Source organism: Gobio gobio (genome assembly GCF_949357685.1).
Source record: "Gobio gobio genome assembly, chromosome: 1".
Taxonomy (NCBI): Eukaryota; Metazoa; Chordata; class Actinopteri; order Cypriniformes; family Gobionidae; genus Gobio; species Gobio gobio.
The window spans coordinates 32,652,666-32,677,943 of record NC_137097.1 but is presented as its reverse complement, the minus strand read 5'-3'; the positions used below and the strand labels follow the sequence as shown (position 1 = coordinate 32,677,943).

Below are 25,278 nucleotides of genomic sequence, written 5' to 3'. Positions count from 1 at the left end.
TTTTGTTTCTGAGGTGGTGTGGCGTTGTGATTAAAGATCTGATCAGGGCTGCATTTCTCAAAAGCATTGTGAGCTAAGTTTATCGTTTAGAGACTATTGGTGGCAATGGTTCTACTTATAGGCTTACGGTGCTTTTAGGAAACGCAGCCCTGGTGAGTAAAAAGTTGCAGGTTCAAATTAGGGCTGAGCGATATAGCTAAAAAGAAAAAAAAACATAAAACATAATATGAACCAAACAGCCAGTGTAGCCCATTAGATTCCAAATGTTTAACACAAGAAAGTTAACATGTAGTTTAAAATAACCCATGCATGTTTTCCACACCATTTTAAATAATATTTCATAAGTTTAACTATGTACGAGTAATAAACAGCAATTATGCCTGATTTTCTTTTAGTGATGGTGCAAATGATTTGGTTTTGAATTGGTTCATTGAAGTGGACAGTACAAAGCCAGCATGCCAGTTGCGATAGTCTTTTCTTTCCTACATGATGAATATCTGAGTGAAACGGCTTCTCAAACAAGAACAAATGTAGGGCGGGGCTTGATTTTGTCCATGGGGAATTGATTGGATGGTTGTGGTTTGCTATTGGTGGATCTCATATGAGAGTGAAGAGAAGTCTCTGCAAAAGGGAGAGGAAGTTATTTCACATGAATTAAAAAAAATTCAGTTAACGGAAGTTGCAATAGTCTTTTCTTCTCTATTGCGACATATCCGAGTGAAACGGCTTCTGGAACAAGAATAAATGTAGGGCGGGGCTTGATTTTGTCCATGGGGAATTGATTAGATGGTTGTGGTTTGCTATTGGTGGATCTCATTGTGAGTGACAGGTTATTGTCCCGCCCTCGTCATCAGAGAAGAGAAGAGATGTCGCTGCAAGAGGGAGGGGAAGTTATTTTGATTAAAGATTATGAGGACACATGAATTAGAAGATAAAATAATGATGTGCACGGATAAATCGATTACAATAAATACGGCAATATTCCATAAAAAAAAAAACAAGAATTCTGATTGCATGGTGACTAAACTGATTCATGGAAAAGACTTAAAACATCTCACGATACAAAGAAGCATTTAAACTAGTTTGATGATAGTTTTTATGAAATTCAGTGGCAATTCACAATGCTGTATCATTTTATATTGCCATGCAAGTGATTTTAAACTCTCTGTATCGCCCAGCCCTAGTTCAAACACTACAAGGGATTTCTCTAGTAGAAGTAAGGCTGAGGTGTATTATTCCCAGGCTGCAGAGCAGATCATGAGGGCGAGGAGTCCGATCACAAGCAGCAGGAGCAGCAGGAAGAGGTACTGTGTGCTGGGAAATGACGCGGCTGGACGCGCCGGTCGGCTCCGCAGGTACTGATCCACTGAGTCAGTCAGGCTGTACTTCTTAGGAACGAAGCCCAGTTCTCGCTGTGCCTTCTCAATTTTAAAGGTGTGACTGACAGCAATGCTTCTCACCTGCGAGGGATGCAGAGGTCAGACGGTCATGTCAGGAGTGGTCAACATGCTAATAGCAAGCTCATCTGAGACAGAGATGAGATGATACTGATCAGTCTCTGTGATATCAGATCAGAAATCCTTCCCTCGCGGGTCAAAATGACCCAAAGCCCGAAAAGTATACTTTTTTTTTGTCCAGAAAGGTTATATCATTTAATATTTTTTCCATAAAAAAAAACTTTAAATTACTAGATTTTATCAATAAATAATATAATTTAAGTACATTATTTACATTCTTTCAACTTAAATTCAAAATATTTTTCTGATACATGCATAAACCAGCTCAAATCAGCTCAAAATATCTTACATTGGGTCAATTTGGGTGTCACCTCTGTGGAAAAAAAATTATAAATTTCTAATTTCTCTTCATATGCATTTGAATTACATGTAGACATTATAAATAATTTTTTGGTAAAGTTTTAGCATTTTTTGTTTTTATTTTAAGTTTTTTTTCGGCTTTTCTACACAGCAAAATCCCCAATGTTAAATCAACACTGTTCAGAGTACACATTATTCCACTCTACAGAGTGTTAAAGTAACACTGAGGCAGTGTTAAAGTTATTGATATAATTAAGAGATTAATTAAGTGATGATTAAGCATTAATGATGAACACCTGATGTTAACAAAGCAGATGTTAACAGAATCACTGAAGGAAAGGGACACAACAAGAACTACAACTGACTTCAGCCACAGCCTTAGATGAAATCAACTGAAGATAAAAGAAGACATTAAATCTCTGAAGATCTCAGCAGATGAGGATTAAACAACTCCACAAACAGCATTACCAGCTTCACGCATTATTGACTTTTTTCTGTCAGACGTCTACAGAAGTTCTTTTTGAAAATTAACAGAGGTTTAGATGTTGATGATTTATTGAAAATGTTAATAATTGGTCATCATTATGGTGATTAGTGTTTCATTTAGTTGGGCAATATGACTCTCGGCTTTTTATGTGAGTTTGTAGTCTTTGTAACAGTGTTTACCAAAACATAATTTTTTTTGCGAAGAAAGCCAGAAACAAAGATGATCAGGTGATATCGTTTTCAGCTTCATAAAGTAGAATAATTCAGAATAACTGGATCTTTTCTCTGACCAAAAGTGGTTATTTGTTATTAACAGATTTTATTCACCAACAAAACTTTCTTGCAACAAATCAGACATTACTCAATCATTACTTAATAATTAATTATCATATTAACTTTAACTCTGATTCAGAGTTACTTTAACACTCTTTAGAGAGGGAACATATGCACTCTGAGCAGAGTTAATTTAACTGCGTTAGTTTGCTGTGTATGTATACTGAAGCATTCCTTGCATTCAATTCGTTCAAATCCAGTAATTTTTTTTGTGTATTCATGGTTCAAGTGCGACAAAAGTCCTAAGGTCTTGGACCACTCTGATGAACACTCAAATAAAAAATAAATAAATAAATAAAAATGGGTTTTACAAGTTTCAATAAAAATGGCATTAAAATATAATTTAGTTTATCAAATGCTTGGCAGTTCATTTAGCAGCTTTAACCACATTTTAAAGACAATAGAAGTAATTATGAAATTACATAATAGTTACAAGATGTACTTAAGTCCTACTTAAGTGGGTTAAAAAAAACACTTAAATTCTACCAATTATAGTAAAATAGTAAATAGTATTTAGTACTTCTTTTTTTAAAGTACGCTAAAGTGTACTTATTTTTCGCAAGGATCTGTTTTAGTTTGAAGCAATCGCTAGCCAGTAACAAATGTCTGTTATTTGAGTTGTTGGGAGTACTTTTCCAGTTGAAGGATTGGTTTAAAACATGATGAGAATTTAGGTTGATTAAGAGGTGTCACTGTCTGATTGTCCTGAAGCTGGACACTGCGCTGAGAGATGGGCTCTGGATTTGACTTCTCAGATCAGATTCTGAGGGCTTCACATTTACTAATGGCTTTAATGACCTCCTGTTACCTGGCATTACTTTTACATTAAGTGGCTCTTTACCCTCGTGCTCTCCTGGCACCATAAAATGCCCCCGCGGTCTCTCTCCCCTTACCAGCCTTCAGGTTGGGTATCTACATGGAAAATCTCCACTGGGCCAAGAGCCATTGTCGCTTCCCCTGACCCAACACACTGCTGTCTAGACCAGGAGCTGTCTGAAGTGTGTGTGTGTAGTGACCGGGCACATTATTAAGCTTATCATCTCAGCTAATAAATATTTATTAAGCTGATGTAATTTTCCCTAGTAGTAGCAACAGATTAGTCGAAAAGAACCATAGCTTGTTCTTATTTACACACCTGACTACAAATGTTTTTTTTTATTCACACCAAAACAACACTTTTTTCCCCCAAAATGTGAACTTAAGATTCTAAAAAATATATACAGTCTGTATACTTGTTTATTATTACAATTTAAAAGAAAGGTTTACTATTTGAATACATTCTCAAATGTAATGTATTCTTGTGACACAAAGCTATTCACATGATCCTAGCTGAATAAAAAAAAAATCTTACTACCTAAAGTTTTAAACATGGAAGTGTGTATGTATTAGGTACACCTGTTCAACTGCTCGTTAATGCAAATGTCTTTTCAGCCAATCACATGGCAGCAACTCACAGGCATGTAGTCTATGGGTGCGTCTCATTCAGTTCCCTAGCTTGTGATTTAGTATATCGCATACACGAATCCGGGGCACTGGTAAGGACAGTAAAGGACGCTGGCTCACGACACACTGGGACACTGATGACTCTATATCCGGTGATGTGACAACATCCTCATTTGTACAACATCATAACTGGTATTTATGAACAACAGCCGAGATGATATATCTCTGACATTACTTGTAATGTTACTTAAAGTACATTATGAAAAATACTTTGCTTGCACTCTAAAAAATGCTGGGTTAAAAACAGCCCAAGTTGGGTTGAAAATAGACAAACCAATTGGGTTGTTTTAAGCAAACATTTAACCCAACCGCTGGGTTAAAACAACTCAATTGCTGGGTTTGTCCATTTTCAACCCAACTTGGGCTGTTTTTAACCCAGCCTTTTTTAGAGTGTTACTAGTATGTGCAACATTTCAGCTTTAAATAAATTATAAATAATAGCTAGATTGTGTTCATTACTAAAACAATGTATGTTTATGCTGAAATATAATAAAATAATGGTTTTTATTTTTAAAAACATATCGTTATCGGTTGTTATGTGTAGTGAGTTGACTCACACTTCAGAACTTCCATTAAGGGAACATAGTGAGCATCGATGCACCCTGAGTTTTGCGGTGCATTGTGGGACTTTTTAGGGAGCGAATGTTTCAGTGCACTGGAACTAATCCTTTAAGACGATCTGAGCATCAGAATGGGGAAGAAAGGTGATTTAAGTTGTTGGTATGGTTGTTGGTGCCAGACGGGCCAATCTGAATCTACATGGAGTTTCACGCACAATCATCTCTAGGGTTTACAGAGAATGGTCTAAAAAAGAAGAAAATATCCAGGAGAATGGCCAGACTGAGGCAACTATTCAGACAGGCTCACCAAAACTGGATAATAGAAGATAGGAAAACATTGCCTGGTCTGATGAGTCTCGATTTCTGCTGTGACATTCATATGGTCAGAATTTGGCATGAACAACATGAAAGCGTGGATCCAAAGTGCCATATCCAAAGGGTATAAACACAGACAAGCAGAGAGATCCATTGAATAGTGAAACGTCCCAGTGTCAGCACTCTTGAAACACTGTTTGGCCAATTGCAAAGTTTTCAGATGAAGGCAATCTTATTGTAATCAAGATAATCTTAGGCTGCTTTGAAGCAATATGTATTGTTAAAAGTTCTATACAAATAAACTTGAACTGAATTGAATCAAATCATATTAGAGACCTGGAACAAACAAATTAGTTAGTTAGATAATTTTAATAGATAACTTGGCATAAACCCAGGAATAGCTACCAGCAGACGGGTAGATCTGACATTTTATTCTGATAACATATCTTTAAACTTTCAGCTCAGAACGTTAAATCCCACATTTGGATTATTTAGAGGTGGACTCTGTGATCAGATCATGCTATGAAACAGACTATGGCCATCTAGTGGACAGAACACCACACTTGCAACACTCAAATGGCAAAACTAATATAAATATAGTATGGTGGCCACAAAAAGTATTTGGACACTTAAGCCACACTATGAATGTCAAAATATCAAACCAAACAGAGGCTTGTTTAGTTCTAAATTATAAAATAATAGATCCATTCATTTTCAACCAAACCACTTGGAAAAGTGTGATTTTAATGTGTCCCAATCGTTTTGGTGCCACTGTATATAATAGTGTACGATTTGGATCAGAAACTGGGATGGAGGTTGCCATTGTGTGATTGACATTCTCATTTCCTGGTTCGTGTGCTAATGTGTATCTTTCCTCTGTGGCACTTCACCTGTCCATCTCAAACCTAAAGCTCCAGCAAGGAGCTGGTGCCTCATGTTTTATTCACAAAGCAATCATCAAACCTGCCGCCATCTGACCAGAATCGCCCCTTCAGGCCTTGGCTTCTGTTTCTCATGACTAATGCATGTCACAGCACCAGTCCACGCCCGGCTCTACTAAAGAAACTCTTTCTTGCTCAAACTTCATGCCAACTTGTTTGTCATCCTTTACTACCATCCCAGGATCTGTGATGCTTAAACGGCTAGAGGAGGCACATGCAGACTGTTATCTATATCTATGATGCCTGCTCATATGATTTATGAGGTCCGATGGATTATTGAATGTAAACTCTACATTCATTACATTGAGTGCAGGAGTACTAGAGCTTCTGTGCATGTTAAGGAGAGTTGAAGGAAGTAGCTATATGCTGATGGTAACCTAAGCTGCCACTTAGGCTTCAGCTATTGCCATGGCGCCAGCACCTTCAGTGTATCACACACACACACACACACACACACACACACACACACACACACACACACGCCGGCCACTTTATTTGGTACACCTTGCTAGTACTTGGTTGGACCCCCTTTTGCCTTCAGAACTTATTTAATTCTTCTTGGCATAGATTCAACAAGCTGCTGGAAACATTCCTCAGATATTCTGGTCTATATTGTCATGATAGCATCACAGTGCTGAAGATTTGTCTTCTGCACATCCATGATGTGAATATCCCTTTCCACCACATCCCAAAGCTGCTCTATTGGATTGAGATATTTGAGATACTCATCGCCATGTTCAAGAAACCAGTTTGAAATGATCTGAGCTTTGTGACATGATGGCATGTTATCAATGGGATGGACATGGTCATCAACAATACTCAGGTAGGATGTGGCGTTTAAACGATGCTCAATTGGTACTAAGAGGCCCAAAGTGTGCCAAGAAAATATCCCTCACAACATTACACCACCAGCAGCCTAAACCACTGATACAAGGCAGGATGGATCCATGCTTTCATGCTGTTTACGCCAAATTCTGAGCATCTGAATATCGCAGCAAAAAATCAAGACTCAAGATCAATATTGTTTTTCCAATCTTGTATTGTCAGACCAGCCCGTCTGGCACCAATAAAGTCCCTTAAGCTGGGCTCACACTACAGGAGTTTCAGGCCGATTTATCTTCGATTTTCCCCTCCCGAGAATCAACAGGTAATGTTAACATTTGCAAGCAGCTTTCTACACTCAACCGGTATGTTCAAAATCAAGGTGATTTCTCTCCAGCTCTTCTCTTTGTCCGTACGGTTGTGTCATGTTTTCATTGACACGTTAGACAAGCAGTCGTGATATTGCAACATTCATTTTTCCATCTCTGAACGAAAAACGAAAAATCAAGCCGTAATCTTGTTTTTTCGTTTATCTAAAAAAAAAAAAAGAGCTGTTTTCTCATTTTTAGACTTTAAATATTAAATCAAAAACCAACTGAACGACTGATACACTGATTAAAGGTTAAAGATTTGATCTGTAAACACCTCACATTACCAGATAATCTCCACCGAACAAAGGAACCAACAAGATTTTTTCTCAGATTGTTGGGAGAAATAAATCGCTTTGGGTGCTCGAGCCCCTGCACTTTTTCAAAATGAATCAAAAGTGCCCCTCTCAGACAAATATCAATGATAATATCCTTGAGAACAATTGAGAACAAATTGAGAACAAAATAAGACTTAAACATAGCCAAAGTTGCTGCCATGTGATTGGCTGATTAAATATCTGCGTTAACAAGCAGTTGAACAGGTGAATCTTTATATTGATATAATGATCTTGATATAATTTTGTTGATATTCAATATCTTAATATTGGTTCATCTTACTACTGTATGTTTACCTAGATTACAGCTCCTCTGGGTGTGTTTCTCTGAGTTCTCTGTTTGTTAATGGAGTTTAATTACCTATAATAGCGGAGGGGCAATGTAATGTCACACTGCTCTCAAGATGGCATCAAAACAACTTTAGTAGGAAAAAGTGATCAGAGCAAACTGCATAATGTAATGAAGGCTGGAAAGAACACATTTACCTCATTTCTTGTCAGAAGCAATGGTATTTCCAGTATAGGCCTCAGAGTCACATGCAGTCGCTCCATCAGAATGGCTGGAGAAGGTGAGAAAGTTCATTTAACAAATTAATTTCTCAATTCAAGCTCCAGGCACAAAAAATGGGATTAAAACAAATAAAGAATAAGATTAATAGTTGCATTTGGAAATAAATACAACAACAAACAATAATACTTTTAATTTCACTTTAGTCACACCTGCTGAGTAGACCAGAGACACAGGAAGGTGAATCAGTGGCCGACCATAACCCAGTCTTTCAAACTGGAAATAGATAAAGGTATAGTTGCTTAAAATAGCAAGTAATTGAATTCTTTCAAATATACATGGGTTAATTAAATATACTTGGATTGGTTGTTACATACCAGAGGTGTCAACCATTCAAAGACATTGACAGACTCCCCATCATTGATAAAGTAAGCCTGTCCACTCTAAAAAAAAATTACACATAAACAATTATACATAATCTGGCTTCAGTACTGCTGATTGCAATAAAACAAATCTCTATCATGCCACACATACCGCCACAAAAGCTTTCTCTGCAGTGAGTGCTTCTGCTGCTAAAACATGAGCCATCACCAAATTATCCACATGCACCCAGTTCATCTTGGCATTAGGGTCCCCAAAGCAAAAGCTGAACAACCTCCTCTCCACATTTACCTGAGAAGAGAAGAGAATCATAAAACCTTGTTTCTGCATTCAACAATCGACAGATCTTAGCTAACAAACCCCTCTAAAGGCCCTGTTATCCTTCAAGCGAAAACTTCTTACTCACAGCTCGTTGGTTTATGGACTTCACGATTGCCTACAGGAGGACACATCTTTGGATTAGCCTCTGCTAGACGTATTTGTCTTGTTAGCCAGGTTAGCTGACCTTTTCCTGCAAGTCGCCCACACTTGTACTTTCTATTAGGCTGCTCTCCTCTTATTTTGCCTTTTTTGCCCTTTCCTCTGGTTGTCTGCCTTTTGCAATCTTAATTTGGTTCCTTTTTTCCACCATGGAGCTTTCAAAATCAACACGGGATACACTCGCAAGCCTGTCCGGCCGTGTGTGGCACCCTCATCGCCGAGAGGGATTCCCATCCCTTCTTTGTTATTTGCGTGGGCCTTAATTAAGCTGAAGTAGCAATCAACTTCCCCACAGAATGGTAGCTATTGCTTGGCACTCCCTAAAAAGCTCTGGTGCCGAAGGCTCAAAGTGGCCGCTACACAGAGCGTAGGATTGTCCGACTCTGATGGGGAAAAAGGCAATGCTTGTGTGCACACAGGGGCCTCTTGTGGTGCGGCCTCTCTAAGCTGGCCCGGCTATTTTTGAAGATATATATCACCTAAAACCCCTTTCATTGACAAGGGTGATGCAGGACTTCTCAGCGACTCGGATGACTAGGACACCATCCCGCTGTCTGTAGCCCCTCAGGCTAAAGTACACACTGCCTTGTCCCAATCGGTCCTCTTAAGAGTTTTTTGAGTGAGCGACTGCTTGCCGCGATATCGAATGCCTCGGAGCAAGAGAGGGACATTTTTGACGGGAACATTCTGGGACACCCTCCTGGCCCTTGGAAGCAGCTTCTCCCTGCCCTCTCTGCATGTGCAAAACACACAAAGCATTGCTGGGTAGATCCGCTCTACATCAAACAAGTTTTGCAGGTCTCAAATTTATGGATATGGCCTCTCTATGCGTGTTCAAGCTATAGCTATGGCTTTCTCTTGGAGACTGTACACTGTAGCTTAATCTATCCGGTCTCCCAGATAGTGAGAAGCAGTGCATCGCTGTGGTGCCGGTTGCCAAACACCCTCTGTACATCTACCTATCCCCCCTGCTACGGATTAGGCCAGGCAACCATCAATCACTTCGCCTAGTTCTTTGCCTTATGCTATTCTCACTACAGGACGAGGATGCCCCCCTTGGCGTGGAATCACTGGCCCATCCATGGCCCAACATGCTGCTCTATGCATTCCCTCCCCTTTGCCTAATAATGTCTACCCTGGCCAGGGCGAGAGAGCAAAGCCTGACACTGATTTTGATAGCACCAGGTGGCCCAAAGCACCATGGCTGGTGCCACTTCTGAGATTATCCCTCTCCCATTATGTACGGACCTCTTGTCCCAAGCGAATAGGGAAATCTACCACCCTTGTTATCACTTGTAATTGCCACTATTCAGAATGTGATTGAAGAGTGGTTTGAGGGGCGCCTGTTGACACTGTTGATAGTGCTCAGTCTCTGATATTTTGGGCTTTTTGCAGGACCTGACTATTCTATTTAGCGGCTATCACTGCATGTCATGTTGGTTTTGACGGCACCAGGGTGGGGCAACACCCCCTTATTCGTAGATTTATGAAGGGTGCTCGCTGTTCCCTTCCAGTCACTAGAAGAGTAGTTCCAGAGTGGGACCTCTCCATGGTGCTGAAGTCTTTGTTGCAACAGTCTTTTGAGCCCCCGGGAAACATCTCCCTTAAGCTTCTATCTTTCAAGTCAGCTTTGTTCCTGGCCTTGGCTTCTGCCATGTCAGTTATTTTCATGCATTCTCTGTTCATTCCTCATGCACCATCCACACACACAAACACAGGGTATCCCATTTCCCCATTTTAAACCTGTAGAGCCCAGATTATTCATGTCACTAAGCATGTCATTGTACCCTCACCTGACACCAAAATTTCCATCATTGTGCACATTTTCAGGTTTATGTATGCATTTTACTACATGCAATTAATTTCTTTGCTGGTGTAGCATCCTCACAAATACGAGTTTCTAACTGTTTGTAACCCCAGTTCTCGGAAACATTGAGTGAAGAGATCCACCAAGCTTGCCCTGCTTTCTGCGCGAGAAGTGAATATGCTCAAGGTGGCATGTGCAAGTGCTTTATGCACTTCGGTAAGGGGCGGCCCCTTACCTGGCATTGGGCACACGCTCCTGTCTGTCAAGCCAGACTTGGCTAAATAAGATGTTTATGCAGAGGTCAGGTACGGATGCCCTTCCCATAGGTGGATCTCTCCACTCGATGTGTCAGAGAATCGGGGCTGCTTTATAGTAGAAAATGTTGTAATCATTATACCACTGGTCACCACTGAACAGTATACCTCTGGTCATGTATTTCAAACTTTTTACCTTAATCGAACAATGAAAAATAACTTTGCAGTGAGTGTATCGGGGCCTTAACTGAGGGTGAGTAGAATACAAGATTAATTGTGTAGAGATTACATGAGGAAGCACAGCCACACATGCGTCTGTATAAGTGCAGACAGTCATGTGTCTGTATGTAGGTACAGGTACAGGCACAGCACAAGCACATGCTGTAACAGGAGCTTCCCACAGACTCCATTAATATTGTACAGCTCTGGGCACATTGGCACAGCTGAGCCTGCAAAGTACAACTGTCTGGGATCTGTGAGAGGGGGGGGGCTCAGGGGTGTGAGAGGGAGTAAAAGAGGAAAAAGAGTGGAAAAGAAACAGCTGAACCGGGGTCTCACCATCACCCTGTGCAAATGTCTTCTCTCTTCAGGACCATAGATACCAGAGGGGCGTAGGACACACGTCTGTAGAAGACCACCACCTATCACAATAATACCTCAGTATTATAAACAATATATCCATGCATTTTCACATATACATTAATAGATGCCTATCTAAACAAGATTTTATTATTTGACCCAACTCTGAATCCAGTTATTCCAGCTAGTGAGAAATAAATATATGTTTTACATTCTGTGGTTGTACCTTGGTATAGAGATGGCTATAGATGGTAATACTATGGTACTTTGATATACACCAATCAGGCATAACATTATGAGGTGAATTGAATAACACTTCATCATGGCAGTGGGTGGGATATGTTTGACAGCAAGTGTACATTTTGTCCTCAAATTGATGTGTTAGAAGCAGGAAAAATGGGCAAGCGTAAGGATTTGAGCAAGTTTGACAAGAGCCAAATTGTGATGGCTAGACAACTGCTCTTGTGGGGTGTTCCCGGTCTGTAGTGGTTAGTATCTATCAAAAGTGGCCCAAGGAAGGAACAGTGGTGAACCAGCGACAGGGTCATGGACGGCCAAGGCTCATTGGCTCCATGTGGGGAGCGAAGACGGGAGGCAGTGTGATGCTTTGGGCAATGTTCTGTCGGGAAACCTTGGGTCCTGCCATCCAGGTACCTACCACCTACCTAAGCATTGTTGCAGACCATGTACACCCATGGAAACGGTATTCCCTGGTGGCTGTGGCTCTTTCAGCAGGATAATGTGCACTGCCACAAAGCACAAATGGTTCAGGAATGGTTTGAGGAGCACAACAATGAGTTTGAGGTGTTGACTTGGCCTCCAAATTCCCCAGATCTCAATCCAATCGAGCATCTGTGGGATGTGCTGAACAAACAAGTCCGATCCATGGAGGACCCACCTCACAGCATACAGGTGCTGCTAACATCTTGGCGCCAGATACCACAGCACACCTTCAGGAGTCCATGCCTCGATGTGTCAGGGCTGTTTTGGCAGCAAAAGGGGGACCAACACAATATTAAGCCGCGTTTTCACCGCAGGAACTTTCCCCAGGAACTAGGAACTTTGGGGTGGTACTCGGTGTGTTGCGACCACAGGAACCAGGGTCTAAATGAAGTTCTGGGTAAATATTTCCCCCTCCAAACGGCCCTGCTCGCGAGGTAGTACTTTTTCAAAGTTCCGCAACTTTCGGGGGTGGGACTTGGGCGCTGAACATGCTGATTGGTTAAGCTCACGCGGCATTTTATTTCAACAAGCATTTTTAAAAGTCTTGCGAGGTTCGTTCTGCCTTCAGTTAATATCAGTCTTGCTCTTTCTGTCCGATGGCAGGCGTTGTCTCAGCAATTGCACGGTCAATGTCCGTAATAGCTGATAATAACATACTTTGTCTTATTTTAAATCTAGCTTTACAAGATTTCAGAATACGCTTTAATATCAGTGCTCGTCTCTTTTCTGCCGTTTTATTAATTACATATTTAGTAAACCAATACATAACTAGCAAAAGCAGCGCTGCTTGCATCTCCTCCATACTTGTTATTGTTGCAGACAGTATCGCACAAAAATGATTATTGTCCGTCGCTGACTGTGAGGAGCAGCCGCGCGCAGTCCAACGTCTCTGGACTAATTTGCCTAATCTTCACGGTACTTTAGACCGCAGTGGAAACGCAGACAGTAGCAGGTCTGGGGGGGGGTAAAAGTTCCTGTAAAAAAGTTCCTGGTACAAATTGTTCCGGGTAATTTCGGTGGAAACGGGGCTTTAGGAATATTAGGTCATAATGTTATGCCTGATTGGTGTATTGGTGTACTAAATCATTAATGAATGTGCACTTGTAGTGCACTTCGAGTCTTAAAAGTTTTTTTTAAACTGTACTTGAAAATGATATAATATTAATGAAACCAGAAAAAATAATAAAATGTACATTTAATTATATAATTTTAGACTGCTTGAAATAGCGATGTTGTTTCTCACTTTGTGCTTTGTAAGGAGGTGTGCACTTATTGGCACAGAGCCCACACACACACACAGAATAAGCCTCCCCCGTGCTTGGCTTTATTATTAAGCCTAGGTCTAAATTTAAAACAGTGTCATCAGGTCTGGTTGGGTTGGGTTGCAGGCTGTGGTCATTACCATAGCAGCCGTTACCTCAGTACCTCATCAGCAGTGGACACACACACATCTACACATACACATACACATACACATACACATACACATACACATACACATACACATACACATACACATACACATACACATACACATACACATACACATACACATAATATGATCAGGGTACATGACACCACTTGCGCTTATTGCTATTGTGCGCAATAACAGGATTGACTTCAGAGATCAACAAGTTTCCATTTCCGTACCTTTTGTTGATCTTCCATTGGCAGTGAGCACCATGTGTTCGGCGATAGCTTTAGTCCTGGAGTAATGGTCTATGTGCTTGAAGAGAGAAGAAAAATAATTTTTCAAATTTAAACAAATGACAAGAACTCATGATCATTTGTAGACTGTACAATGACTTAATGATGGGATAGTATTCTTCAAATTAAATACAGGATATCAATTCTCAAATAAAAGTGCTCAGAATATGAAGTGTCCAATGCATTTGATAAATCTCAATGATTTTTTTAAATATTTGAACAAAACATACTATAAACCACAACATATTATATATATATATAAGCTATCAATAAGGTCACAATTTGGTGCCCAGGCTTGGTAAAAAGTATAATAAACATAATGCATATTACTAACTCTATTAGTGAAAGAAAGTGAAAGTCATCACACATTAGTCAACCTCGGCCCGAAAATGAGCACCAGTGAAATCTGAGTGTGTAAGCTGTACCGTTGTATGATTCATCAGATGTTATGTATTCATGTATGAAGTTTGGGCAGACAAAAGCGGGTGACTTCTGTAGCACGAGTGAGGTGTCGGATAGACTAATTTGATTCCATTAACCTTCCTTAACGTCAGTCTACTGTTCTTCGGGACAGTGAACCGGAGCACACTGGAGCAAAGCAAGAGTCCGCTTCAACATGACACACTAATCCCTAGTGAAAGTTATCCACTCCTGATGCCTGTGATCACAATGATCAGTAATGTAAGAGATCAGTACATCCAGTGTACAGTAGACAGCATCACTGATTATAATGGGTTATTGTGTTGTGCCGCATTGTGTCCGGTGTAGACATGAGCTGCGTCCCAAATCAGAGGCTGCATCCTTCTAAGGCAGCATTCGCAAACAGATTGTGTCACCGCGTTTTAAGCGGACAACTCCGGCGTTTCAAGCAGTGATATGATTCTGACAAAATTAAATGCCTCTGATTGGCCATTGCGTTCAAGAGATCAACAAACATGACTGTGATTGGCTACATTTCTCACCACTGCAAAAACATGTTGTAAATCGAAACATTTGTTCTCCAGAGCACAAACACAAAAACACACTGGAGCTTTTGCCAAATCTGCTTCGCCAGTATGATATTATTACAGTATCAACTTGCTTTCGTTTGAGGGAGCTAATTTTAAAATTTGACTTAGTGTGATGTTTTTTAACAGAATTATTTGTGATCAACAATAATTCGCAGACCAACCCATGGACCCCCATTTAAAGACCCTTTCTGTATGTTGATAAGGAATTAGTACATGATGACACATTTAATTGATAGCAATTCATGTTACTTATTGCCCACCCAATCAGGAGCCTGTTCCACCCAATCAGAAGCCTAGCCCATCCAACCAGGAGCCTGACCCACCCAATCAGGAGCCTGTTCCACCCAATCAGAAGCCTAGCCCATCCAACCAGGAGCCTGACCCACCCAATCAGGAGCCTGGCCCACCCAATCAGGACAAAATTGGTGTATTTCATGAAATCAGATAAGGTGGAAAACTGTAAATAAGAGACGCTGCTGCCGCCCACAGTGACGCACAGACTGAGGTTAATCACACACTTAATCAATCGATCACTCTCCAATAACTGCATTAGCCTGATACCAATGGATGAAGCTAATGGAATTAGCAATAGAGGCATGGGATGACATGTGAGTCCAAAACACAAGATGTTTTAAGGACAAAAACCTGACAAATGTCTTAAAATAAAACATTGAACAAAACTGATTTTGTTACAGAATTTTCTAAAATGAGCAGTAAGCTAAACAGAAGCAAAACAGTAAAGCAGTGTTACTAATAGTCCCTTTCAAAACCTGCTCCTTTTTCACCTTGCAGCTCAAAGCTGGAGCTGGGCTTTAGAACGGGGCTGGTATTCAAAAAAGTCTCAATATTGAACAAACCAACATGTGCACTTCACAAACTGTCTGAATGCAAGATAAATCATAGCACACTCAGTGCGCATCTCACCATGTCCAGTGGCACACAAGGAACTGAGTCTTCATCTCCGTCATCAATGGGTTTGCCGGCAAACGCCACATTCACAGTGCTGGTGTAGACGAGTCTGGAAATGCCTCGCTCTGTACAGACTACAACACACCAACCAAAAACAAAAGCATACTTTAAATGACATTAAACCTAATTCTTTCTTAAATATGTCTTTAGCGAAGCTTGCCTGCCTACACATGGTGTTGCCTGTGAATCTTAGAAGATCTTATAATCTAGTGCACATTGTGTATGATGCCTACATAGACAGCTCACTAAATGTAGGACTCTCTTTAGCCTTTGAATCTCTGCTGTGAATCTATATGCTCTTGGGAACGAACTGAAGGGGGAATATTTCAAATACCATTAGAATACAAGCTCTAGTGAGAAACACTTATCTGAATAACAGGCTATTACAATACCAATTATATAATGTTGACAGCTCACCGTTTATGACATTGTTCGTGCCGCCAACATTGACTGATTCAATCTGCTTTCTCCTCAGCTGAAGAACAAGAAAATACATGACCAGCGTATTTCACTTCAGTCCTGACTTAGGTTCACTCCTTAAACATATAATAATGCAACAATAATAGTCATGTTAAAATGAAACTTAAAGCATTTATCACAACATAACGAATCGGATTATGGCCTAACAACTAGACATTAATTTAAACAATTTTACACACTGTAAAATCGAATTAGTTAGACTTACTTAAAAAAAGTATGCAAAACAATTGCCAAATGCTTAGTTAGTATAGTTCACTTACACAAGAGTTCTAGTGACTAAAAAAGACCTGTAGAGTGTACTTGATCTTTTACTTTAGATTTACTCCTGACTTAGTGTAGATACCATTGTTGTGTTTTGAAGTCTTTGTGTGACTTAAGTATGGTCAACTGCAAGGTATTGTTACAAATAAAGATGGATTATATAAAAAGTTTCACAGGTGTTTATGAAGTAAGTATTAGCAATAAAATTGTAAACAATCCTTATATGTCATGAAGGGAGGGGACCTAATTTCTGACTAAATCATTAACTAGTTAATTATTCAGTCAGAATCTAGGTCAGCTTTTAAAAACAACCTATTTATTACTTCTCTTCCTTTAAAACCAAATGACAGTGATTTCTTGTTGCATCGCTGCATCATTAGGAAGAGAATTACAATCAAATGAATGTTCCAAGTTAGCCTGGCTCCGCCCTCCTACATACTTCCACTCAATTTTCATTTTCCTTCAGTAAGCCGTCTGGGATTGCGATATATTCTCTGGTTTTCTCCGGTCAAAATTTAACTGGTCCAATCAGCGAACAGAGGGAGTGGCTGAGAAAGATGACGTTGATGTCGCGCACTAGTTTGAGATGACATATGTCACGACCAAACGTTAGTGATTGGTTATGGCAGATCCAGAGTGACTCTGGGCAGATCCAATAGTTTTAAACTATTAAAACTACCCAAGAGTACCCAACTTCAAGAAAGTTAACACTTGTCAATGGAGAGTGGCCAGACTCTATGTACAAATGAAATGTACAAGAGTATGGTAGGACCACACTCACAGAAATATTTCACCCAAAATTTAAGATTTATGTAATTTTATTAAATGACAAATTCCCATTTATATTTTTTTCATAATTTTAACACAAATCTACCAAATAAACTTTACACAATTTATTTTCATTAGGATGATAAAACCTATTTATTTAAAATACATAAAGTTTATTGTATAAATTGCATAATAATTAAGAGAACTAAATCAGGATAATTAAAAAAGTTAAATAACATTTATTTGAATCATGTTAAATGTATATTCATGGCAGAGTTAGTTTTTATGCATTTACATCTATTTGATTTTATTTAAAAACTCATATTTTTAAAATCTATACATTAAAAGTAAATAAACTCTAAAAGATTTAATCAATTTTACAATTTATTTAATGCAATTAGTTAATAAATACTAACATTGTTTGAATAATAAGAGTTATAAAACAAACAAGATTCTGTTATTTAAAGTTTATGTGATTGGTTTTCATCAAAGTTATGAAAAAAAATCCATTTGGGAAACAGGAAACAACGTCACTTTCGCTGGACACAAGCCCTCGAGATATTGTGGGAATCCGTCACACACATCCCACTGAGCAAAGGCGTACGTTGAAAAGACGTCCACTGAGGAGCCAGAATGAAAGTTTTTATGACGTCTGTTTTTGACGTGTTTTTGACGTGTTCCGATATAAACGCTCATGGAACCTCAAGGTTAAAAACTAGTTCAAATTATGGACATATTTTCCATTTGTAATTGCAAAGCAACTCACAGACAGTGTGTGTTTGTCCAGAAATCATGAAAATAAAAGAAACTTAGCTCACACCTTTAGACACTTTAGACAACTTAGCATCTGTAATTCACACATCTTTGGATCGTGAGAGAATCGTGGGATTCAATCCAGGATCTTCTTGCTGTGAGGAGACAGTGTTTCCCACTGAGACACTGGAGCTGCCCTTAATCACAGACATAAGACACACTTTGACTATTTCTGTCAGACGTCTACAGAAGCTCTTACTGAGAATTAACAGAGCTTTAGATGTTGATATTTATAGTTAATTTGAAGTCACCATTGTGGTGGGAAGCGTTTGCTTTAGTTGGGCTCTTGGTCCCTGTACTTGAGTTAGCTTTTCTTTGGCTGCTGTAACTGTGTGTGTGAAACACAATAGTTATGGCTGAGAAAGCAAAGATAAAGTGACTTCAGGTGTTGTCAGCTCCTTGTTGATGACTAAATCATCAGAAGTCTAGAATCTGATGTTGTGCTTTCGAGTTTTATGTTCTTGTTTGGCAAATAATAATTTGTTTATATACTATAACCTTGTGAATCTGCTGTATTGACACCAATAGCAATAAACAAATCACTCATCCTGAAAGATGATAAAACAGCAGGTGCACATTGTTTTGAGAAAATATTTCTCATAGTCACACACAGACATCAAGATTTTGCATATGATTCACAACAACGGTGACAATCAAGCATGAGTTTTGAGTTTTGTACTTTGAAGCTACCCATCATGCATTACAGCATGAAGTTTTTTTTATGATTGTCACCGTTGTTGTGAATCATATGCAAAATCTTGATGTCTGTGTGTGACTATGAGAAATATTTTCTCAAAACAATGTGCACCTGCTGTTTTATCATCTTTCAATATGAGTGATTTGTTTATTGCTATTGGTGTCAATACAGCAGATTCACAAGGTTATAGTATATAAACAAATTATTATTTGCCGAACAAGAACATAAAACTTGAAAGCACAGCATCAGATTCTAGACTTCTGATGATTTAGTCATCAACAAGGAGCTGACAACACCTGAAGTCACTTTATCTTTGCTTTCTCAGCCATAACTATTGTGTTTCACACACACAGTTACAGCAGCCAAAGAAAAGCTAACTCAAGTACAGGGACCAAGAGCCCAACTAAAGCAAACGCTTCCCACCACAATGGTGACTTCAAATGAAACATAAACATCAACATCTAAAGCTCAGTTAATTCTCAGTAAGAGCTTCTGTAGACGTCTGACAGAAATAGTCAAAGTGTGTCTTATGTCTGTGATTAAGGGCAGCACCAGTGTCTCAGTGGGAAACACTGTCTCCTCACAGCAAGAAGATCCTGGATTGAATCCCACGATTCTCTCACGATCCAAAGATGTGTGAATTACAGATGATAAGTTGTCTAAAGTGTCTAAAGGTGTGAGCTAAGTTTCTTTTATTTTCATGATTTCTGGACAAACACACACTGTCTGTGAGTTGCTTTGCAATTACAAATGGAAAATATGTCCATAATTTGAACTAGTTTTTAACCTTGAGGTTCCATGAGCGTCTATATCGGACGTGCTGAACATGTCAAAAACAGACGTCATAAAAACTTTCATTCTGGCTCCTCAGTGGACGTCTTTTCAACGTACGCCTTTGCTCAGTGGGATGTGTGTGACGGATTCCCACAATATCTCGAGGGCTTGTGTCCAGCGAAAGTGACGTTGTTTCCTGTTTCCCAAATGGATTTTTTTTTCATAACTTTGATGAAAACCAATCACATAAACTTTAAATAACAGAATCTTGTTTGTTTTATAACTCTTATTATTCAAACAATGTTAGTATTTATTAACTAATTGCATTAAATAAATTGTAAAATTGATTAAATCTTTTAGAGTTTATTTACTTTTAATGTATAGATTTTAAAAATATGAGTTTTTAAATAAAATCAAATAGATGTAAATGCATAAAAACTAACTCTGCCATGAATATACATTTAACATGATTCAAATAAATGTTATTTAACTTTTTTAATTATCCTGATTTAGTTCTCTTGATTATTATGCAATTTATACAATAAACTTTATGTATTTTAAATAAATAGGTTTTATTATCCTAATGAAAATAAATTGTGTAAAGTTTATTTGGTAGATTTGTGTTAAAATTATGAAAAAAATATAAATGGGAATTTGTCATTTAATAAAATTACATAAATCTTAAATTTTGGGTGAAATATTTCTGTGAGTGCAGGCTAGTTCCAAGTGCCCAGCCAAAGTGAACACTGATCACCATAATGGTGTTTTTATTTTGCTTGACAAAATGGCACTCAAACCAATCAATTAATCTTAACTTGGGGGTTCTAAGTAAAAAGGAATAGTATGTGAATAGTACAGATTACTTTATTTTTACAATTAAAGTAAAAAGTAAAGTAAACTAAAAAGTGTTCGTTGGAATCACTGTTGGATTTTACAGTGTGCGTGTCATTGTGTCATTAACAAACTGTTCTTTTTCTTTTCTTTTTATGTTAAGATAGTGCTAACCTGTTATGGATCCACACAGGGACACTTTTGTGTTTAAAATTAATGACTTTTCTGATCTTCAAACGGTCACTTTTGTTTTATTGTTGTCATTTCTAATTTCTATCATAACTAAATGATAACATGCAGATGTGAGCAAAGTTGTACCGATTTCGATTGCATACATTGGGGAAGGTAGAAAATGATAACTAATAAAGATATTATGGCAAACAACATGTCAGCACATGTCACTTTTTTCACTTTAAAGCTATTATAATCCATCCTTTAAAATAATATAATAAAATAATTATGTGATATACGTTTTTTGCCTCTGTATACTAGCAATAATTACTGCTTATTAATAGTTAGTAAGGTAGTTGTTAAGTTTAGGTATTGGATAGGATTAGGGATGTAGAATATGGTCTTGCAGAATAAGGCATTAATTTGTGCTTAATAAGTTCTAATAAACAGCCAATATCCTAGTATTATGCATGCTAACAAGCAACTAGTTAATAAGAATTGGACCCTAGACTAAAGTGTTACCAAATGTTCTACATGTAAATATTAATATACTGTAATTCAATGCAAAATTGGGACTCACTCAAGTAATGTTAAATGGAATCAGTCTCAGTGTTTCAGTCGATTCTAATACAAACCGAGCTCTCATTAGATGCATGTTACATTCACTGACCTGTTCAGGACCGGACATCCCGTAGGAAGCGGTGTGGAATATAACGTCCACTCCCACACAGATCTTATACAGGGCATCATAATCCCGAATATCAATCTGGAAGTAAAGCACACACAAATGTACTGAAACAAAACAAAGCCCATTCATTCACAGTGATGGACAAAATAATACAATCTGTGCAGAAATCATTCATTACAGTTTTCGATATTTGGGTCTCGCATTATATGAATTTTGTTAATCCATAAAATAGTCTAGAACAACTAAACAGGGAATGCATATTCACATTATTCTTGATTAGGGTTGCAAATAAGTTTGATTGGACCTGACAGAATCACAACAATTTGCCTGAAACCTTTTGATTACTTTTAGACAATATTTCTATATCACAGATAGCAAGAAACCATTGAAACAATGTTGATGCGTCAATATTAATTGCATTGAATTAACACTACAAATGGATTTTTTTTTCTGCTGTCGGCTTTCATCAAAATTTTAATGCTGATCCAACATACTTTAAACACTGAAATGTCAATCTCAATCCCAAAATGATGGTTTATGGCAAGCCGTTTTGACTTTTATTCATTCCCAGGGTATGAATTCAACAATTCAGTTTCCACTAGTAAACCATAGTTTACTTCCATCATAGGCTGCCATTCAAATTCAGTTGTTGGTATCAAGAATTGATTTCTTAGTTAAAATTCCAATTTCACATATCAGAAATACAATTCATACTAATAAAATCATAATTTATGATATCAATAATTGATTTGTTACTAGTAAAAATAAAAATGTCTGATATCAAGAATTATAATTTTAACTAGTTGAAATTAAATTTTTGATGTCAAGAATTTGTATTTCTGTGAGTGACGACATCATTGTTGATATCAAGAATTCATATCATGAGAATGATTAAAGGTCAAAACGGCTTGCCATAGATGGTTTGGATGAAAACTCAACATTGTATCAAATATCACCTGGCTATGGGGTGTAACTTACTATTTTTTGGTATCACTATCTATCATGTAAATTTCTTCACTAACCTACTGGTTCTCAATCAGTGTTTGCCCAGATTTTACTCTAGACATTAATGCAGTAATAAATCCACTGGTTACAAAAATGCCCTTCAACTTCAACTTGAAAGTTATTATTACCATGTAAAACAACCACACAGTTCCAAAAATGATTAATGGGACATACAAAAAAATGGTTACACTTTATTTTACAGTACGTGTATACTCGCAGTATACTTACCTAAGAAAGTACTAAGGTAACTACATGGGTTAAGGTTATGTTTAGGGGTAACTTCAGGGTTAGGACCCAGTTATTGTAATTTCTATAATAAGTATATAGTATGTACATGCAGAACAGGACTGTAAAATAAAGTGCAACCCAAAAAATGGTCAATTTTGGTTTCTAAGTTTCGCTGGAAATTAAATGACTTCAATATTTGAGACAAATATTGTTTGTTTATCAGGAATAATTGGAACTTTTTGCACAGATTTGTTCATGATTTTCAAGGACATGTCATGCAACTGTACATCTGTCTAACTTGTTTGGCTTTTACCAAGTTAGATGCACAAACTTTGACATCAAGTATATGGAAATGTTTTCTCCTCCCTCTTTATTTAGCTGTCCTAACTATGGACAATGCTACTATAAGCTGAACTGAGCATTGTTTTCCCCCCGTTGTAAACAGACCAAATGTGACCCTGGAGCACAAAACCAGTCATGCGTCTATAGCCAATAATACATTGTATGGGTCAAAATTATTCATTTTCCTTTTATGCCAAAAATCATTAGGATATTAAGTAAAGATCATGTTCCATGAAGATATTTTGTAAATTTCCTACCGTAAATCAAAAAATGTATTATTAGTAGTAATATGCATTGTTAGGACTTAATTTGGACAACTTTAAAGGCGATTTTCTCAATATTTAGATTTTCTTGCACCCTCAGATTCCAGATGTTGTATCTCAGCCAAACATTGTCCTATATTCTAACAAACCATACATCAATGGAAAGCTTATTTATTCAGCTTTCAGATGATGTACACATCTCAATTTAAAAAAAATAACCCTTATGATTGGTTTTGTGGTCCAGGGTCACATTTGGGCTGCCTATAACTATCATACGCCATGTAAAAACAGAAGCTCAACACAATACTGACACCATGTCAAGTTCTGTTTTACATGGCAGGTTCAGATTCACTTTCATGGCTATTCCCGAAGCTTAGCGGTTTCTCCGAGACACCCGAGTCATGAAAACGTGTGCTGAAACCGGAGGCCACCATTCGGTCTCAGCGGTGCACCTGGCACCCACCTGCTTCTGTTACGCCCCGCTGCCCAACAGCCCCTCGACAACCCAGTGACACCGATGCGCTCCTCTCCAGTTTCACTGTACCTGCTGGAAGACAGCTCCATCTGGGATATCCCAGGGCGGCTTGTGGAGATCCAGCATTAAGACCGTGGCCCCTTGACCGGCCAGAGTGCGGCCCAGCCTGAATCCGAAGTACCCGGCTCCACCGGTGACCAGCACCCTGCCGGCCCCGCCCTGCCCCAGCTCTGGACCCTCCAGCCCGCTGGCCACCACGCAATTGGGACTGTTGCACAAGGCGCCCACCGCCCCGTTGGCTCTGTGTCTGATGGGGGCGCTGGTGACGGCGGCGGTGCGGCTGTGGGTCTGCCGGCGGCAGTCCAGGAGACACGCACAGGGCAGCTGCTCCACCTGACACAAGGACCTGTTCTCCTTCATAATGCACAAGGGGCTTCAGATACCTCTACTGCGTCCGTCCTGTCTGGGGATGATCAGAGACAGTGAGAGTCTAATGAACGAGTGTCCGCTGTGAAACAGATCTGCCTATGAGTGAGTGAATGAATGCATAATTCACCTCTCCATGTAAAGAGGCTGACTCCAAACTTTTCCTTACACTCGCCTTGCCAAAAACTGCTCATCGAGTCTTCACACATTGCTAGCAACATTTCCACTTTTCAAATTAATCAAAAATTATTACTAGAATGATACAGCATCACTAAAATAAACTTAATGGGATAGTTCAGCCAAAAATGTAAAATCATTTATTCACTCTCATGTTCTAAAACTCTATGAAGTTCTTTCTTCTGTGAAGCACAAAAGAGAATATTTTGTGCATACAGTAAAAATCATTGGGTTGTAAAACAACACTGGAGCCCATCTTCTTTTACACAGGTTTGATACGATATGAGGGTGAATATTAACCCTTTAAACTGAAATATAAATATACAAGCATTGTTTTTTAACACTTTACAATAATTTTTCATTAGTTGATATTAGTTAACTACTTTAGTTAACATGAACAAAGAATGAACAATACTTCTACAACATTTATTAATCGTATCGCTCATTCACTGTAAAACATTATACGATCAAATAAGTTATGACAATATGTTTTTAAATTGCTTAACTCATTCAAATAAGCAATTTTACAATTGTTATAAGTTATACAAGATTCAAGTCAGTTTAATGTCATTAAGATATATATTACAATTTAACATAACGTTAATTGTACTTAAAAACTTTAAGGCAGCAACACTTTATACAGTGTTGTTAGTTCATGTTAGTAATACATAGTTAATACAAAAAAAAGACGTTATTGTAAAGTGTTATCCATTATTTTGACAGAATGCATGTTAAAGGATTAGTTCACTTCAAAATGTAAATTTCCTGATAATTTACTCACTCCCATCTCATCCAAGATGTTCATGTCTTTCTTTCTTCAGTCGAAAAGAAATTAAGTTTTTTGAGGAAAACATTCCAGGATTTTTCTCCTCATAATACACTTCAATGGCAACGAGTTGAAGGTCCAAATCAATGCAGTTTCAAAGGAAGGGCTTCAGAGGCTCTGCACGATCTCAGCCGAGGAATAGGGTCTTATCTAGC

General features: G+C 38.4%; 1 protein-coding gene across 1 annotated transcript; it reads right to left on the bottom strand.

The window, feature by feature from the left end:
• Nucleotides 1-1,232: 1,232 nt before the first annotated feature.
• sdr42e2 (short chain dehydrogenase/reductase family 42E, member 2) lies at nt 1,233-24,114 on the bottom strand (the record flags this gene model as incomplete). Its single annotated transcript, XM_079808038.1, has 11 exons — nt 1,233-1,460; nt 7,967-8,040; nt 8,201-8,264; nt 8,366-8,431; nt 8,523-8,660; nt 11,469-11,551; nt 13,863-13,938; nt 15,854-15,972; nt 16,316-16,373; nt 21,364-21,459; nt 23,764-24,114. 11 exons carry the CDS (start codon nt 24,112-24,114, stop codon nt 1,233-1,235), a joined length of 1,353 nt encoding a protein of 450 aa, XP_079664164.1.
• Nucleotides 24,115-25,278: the final 1,164 nt, after the last annotated feature.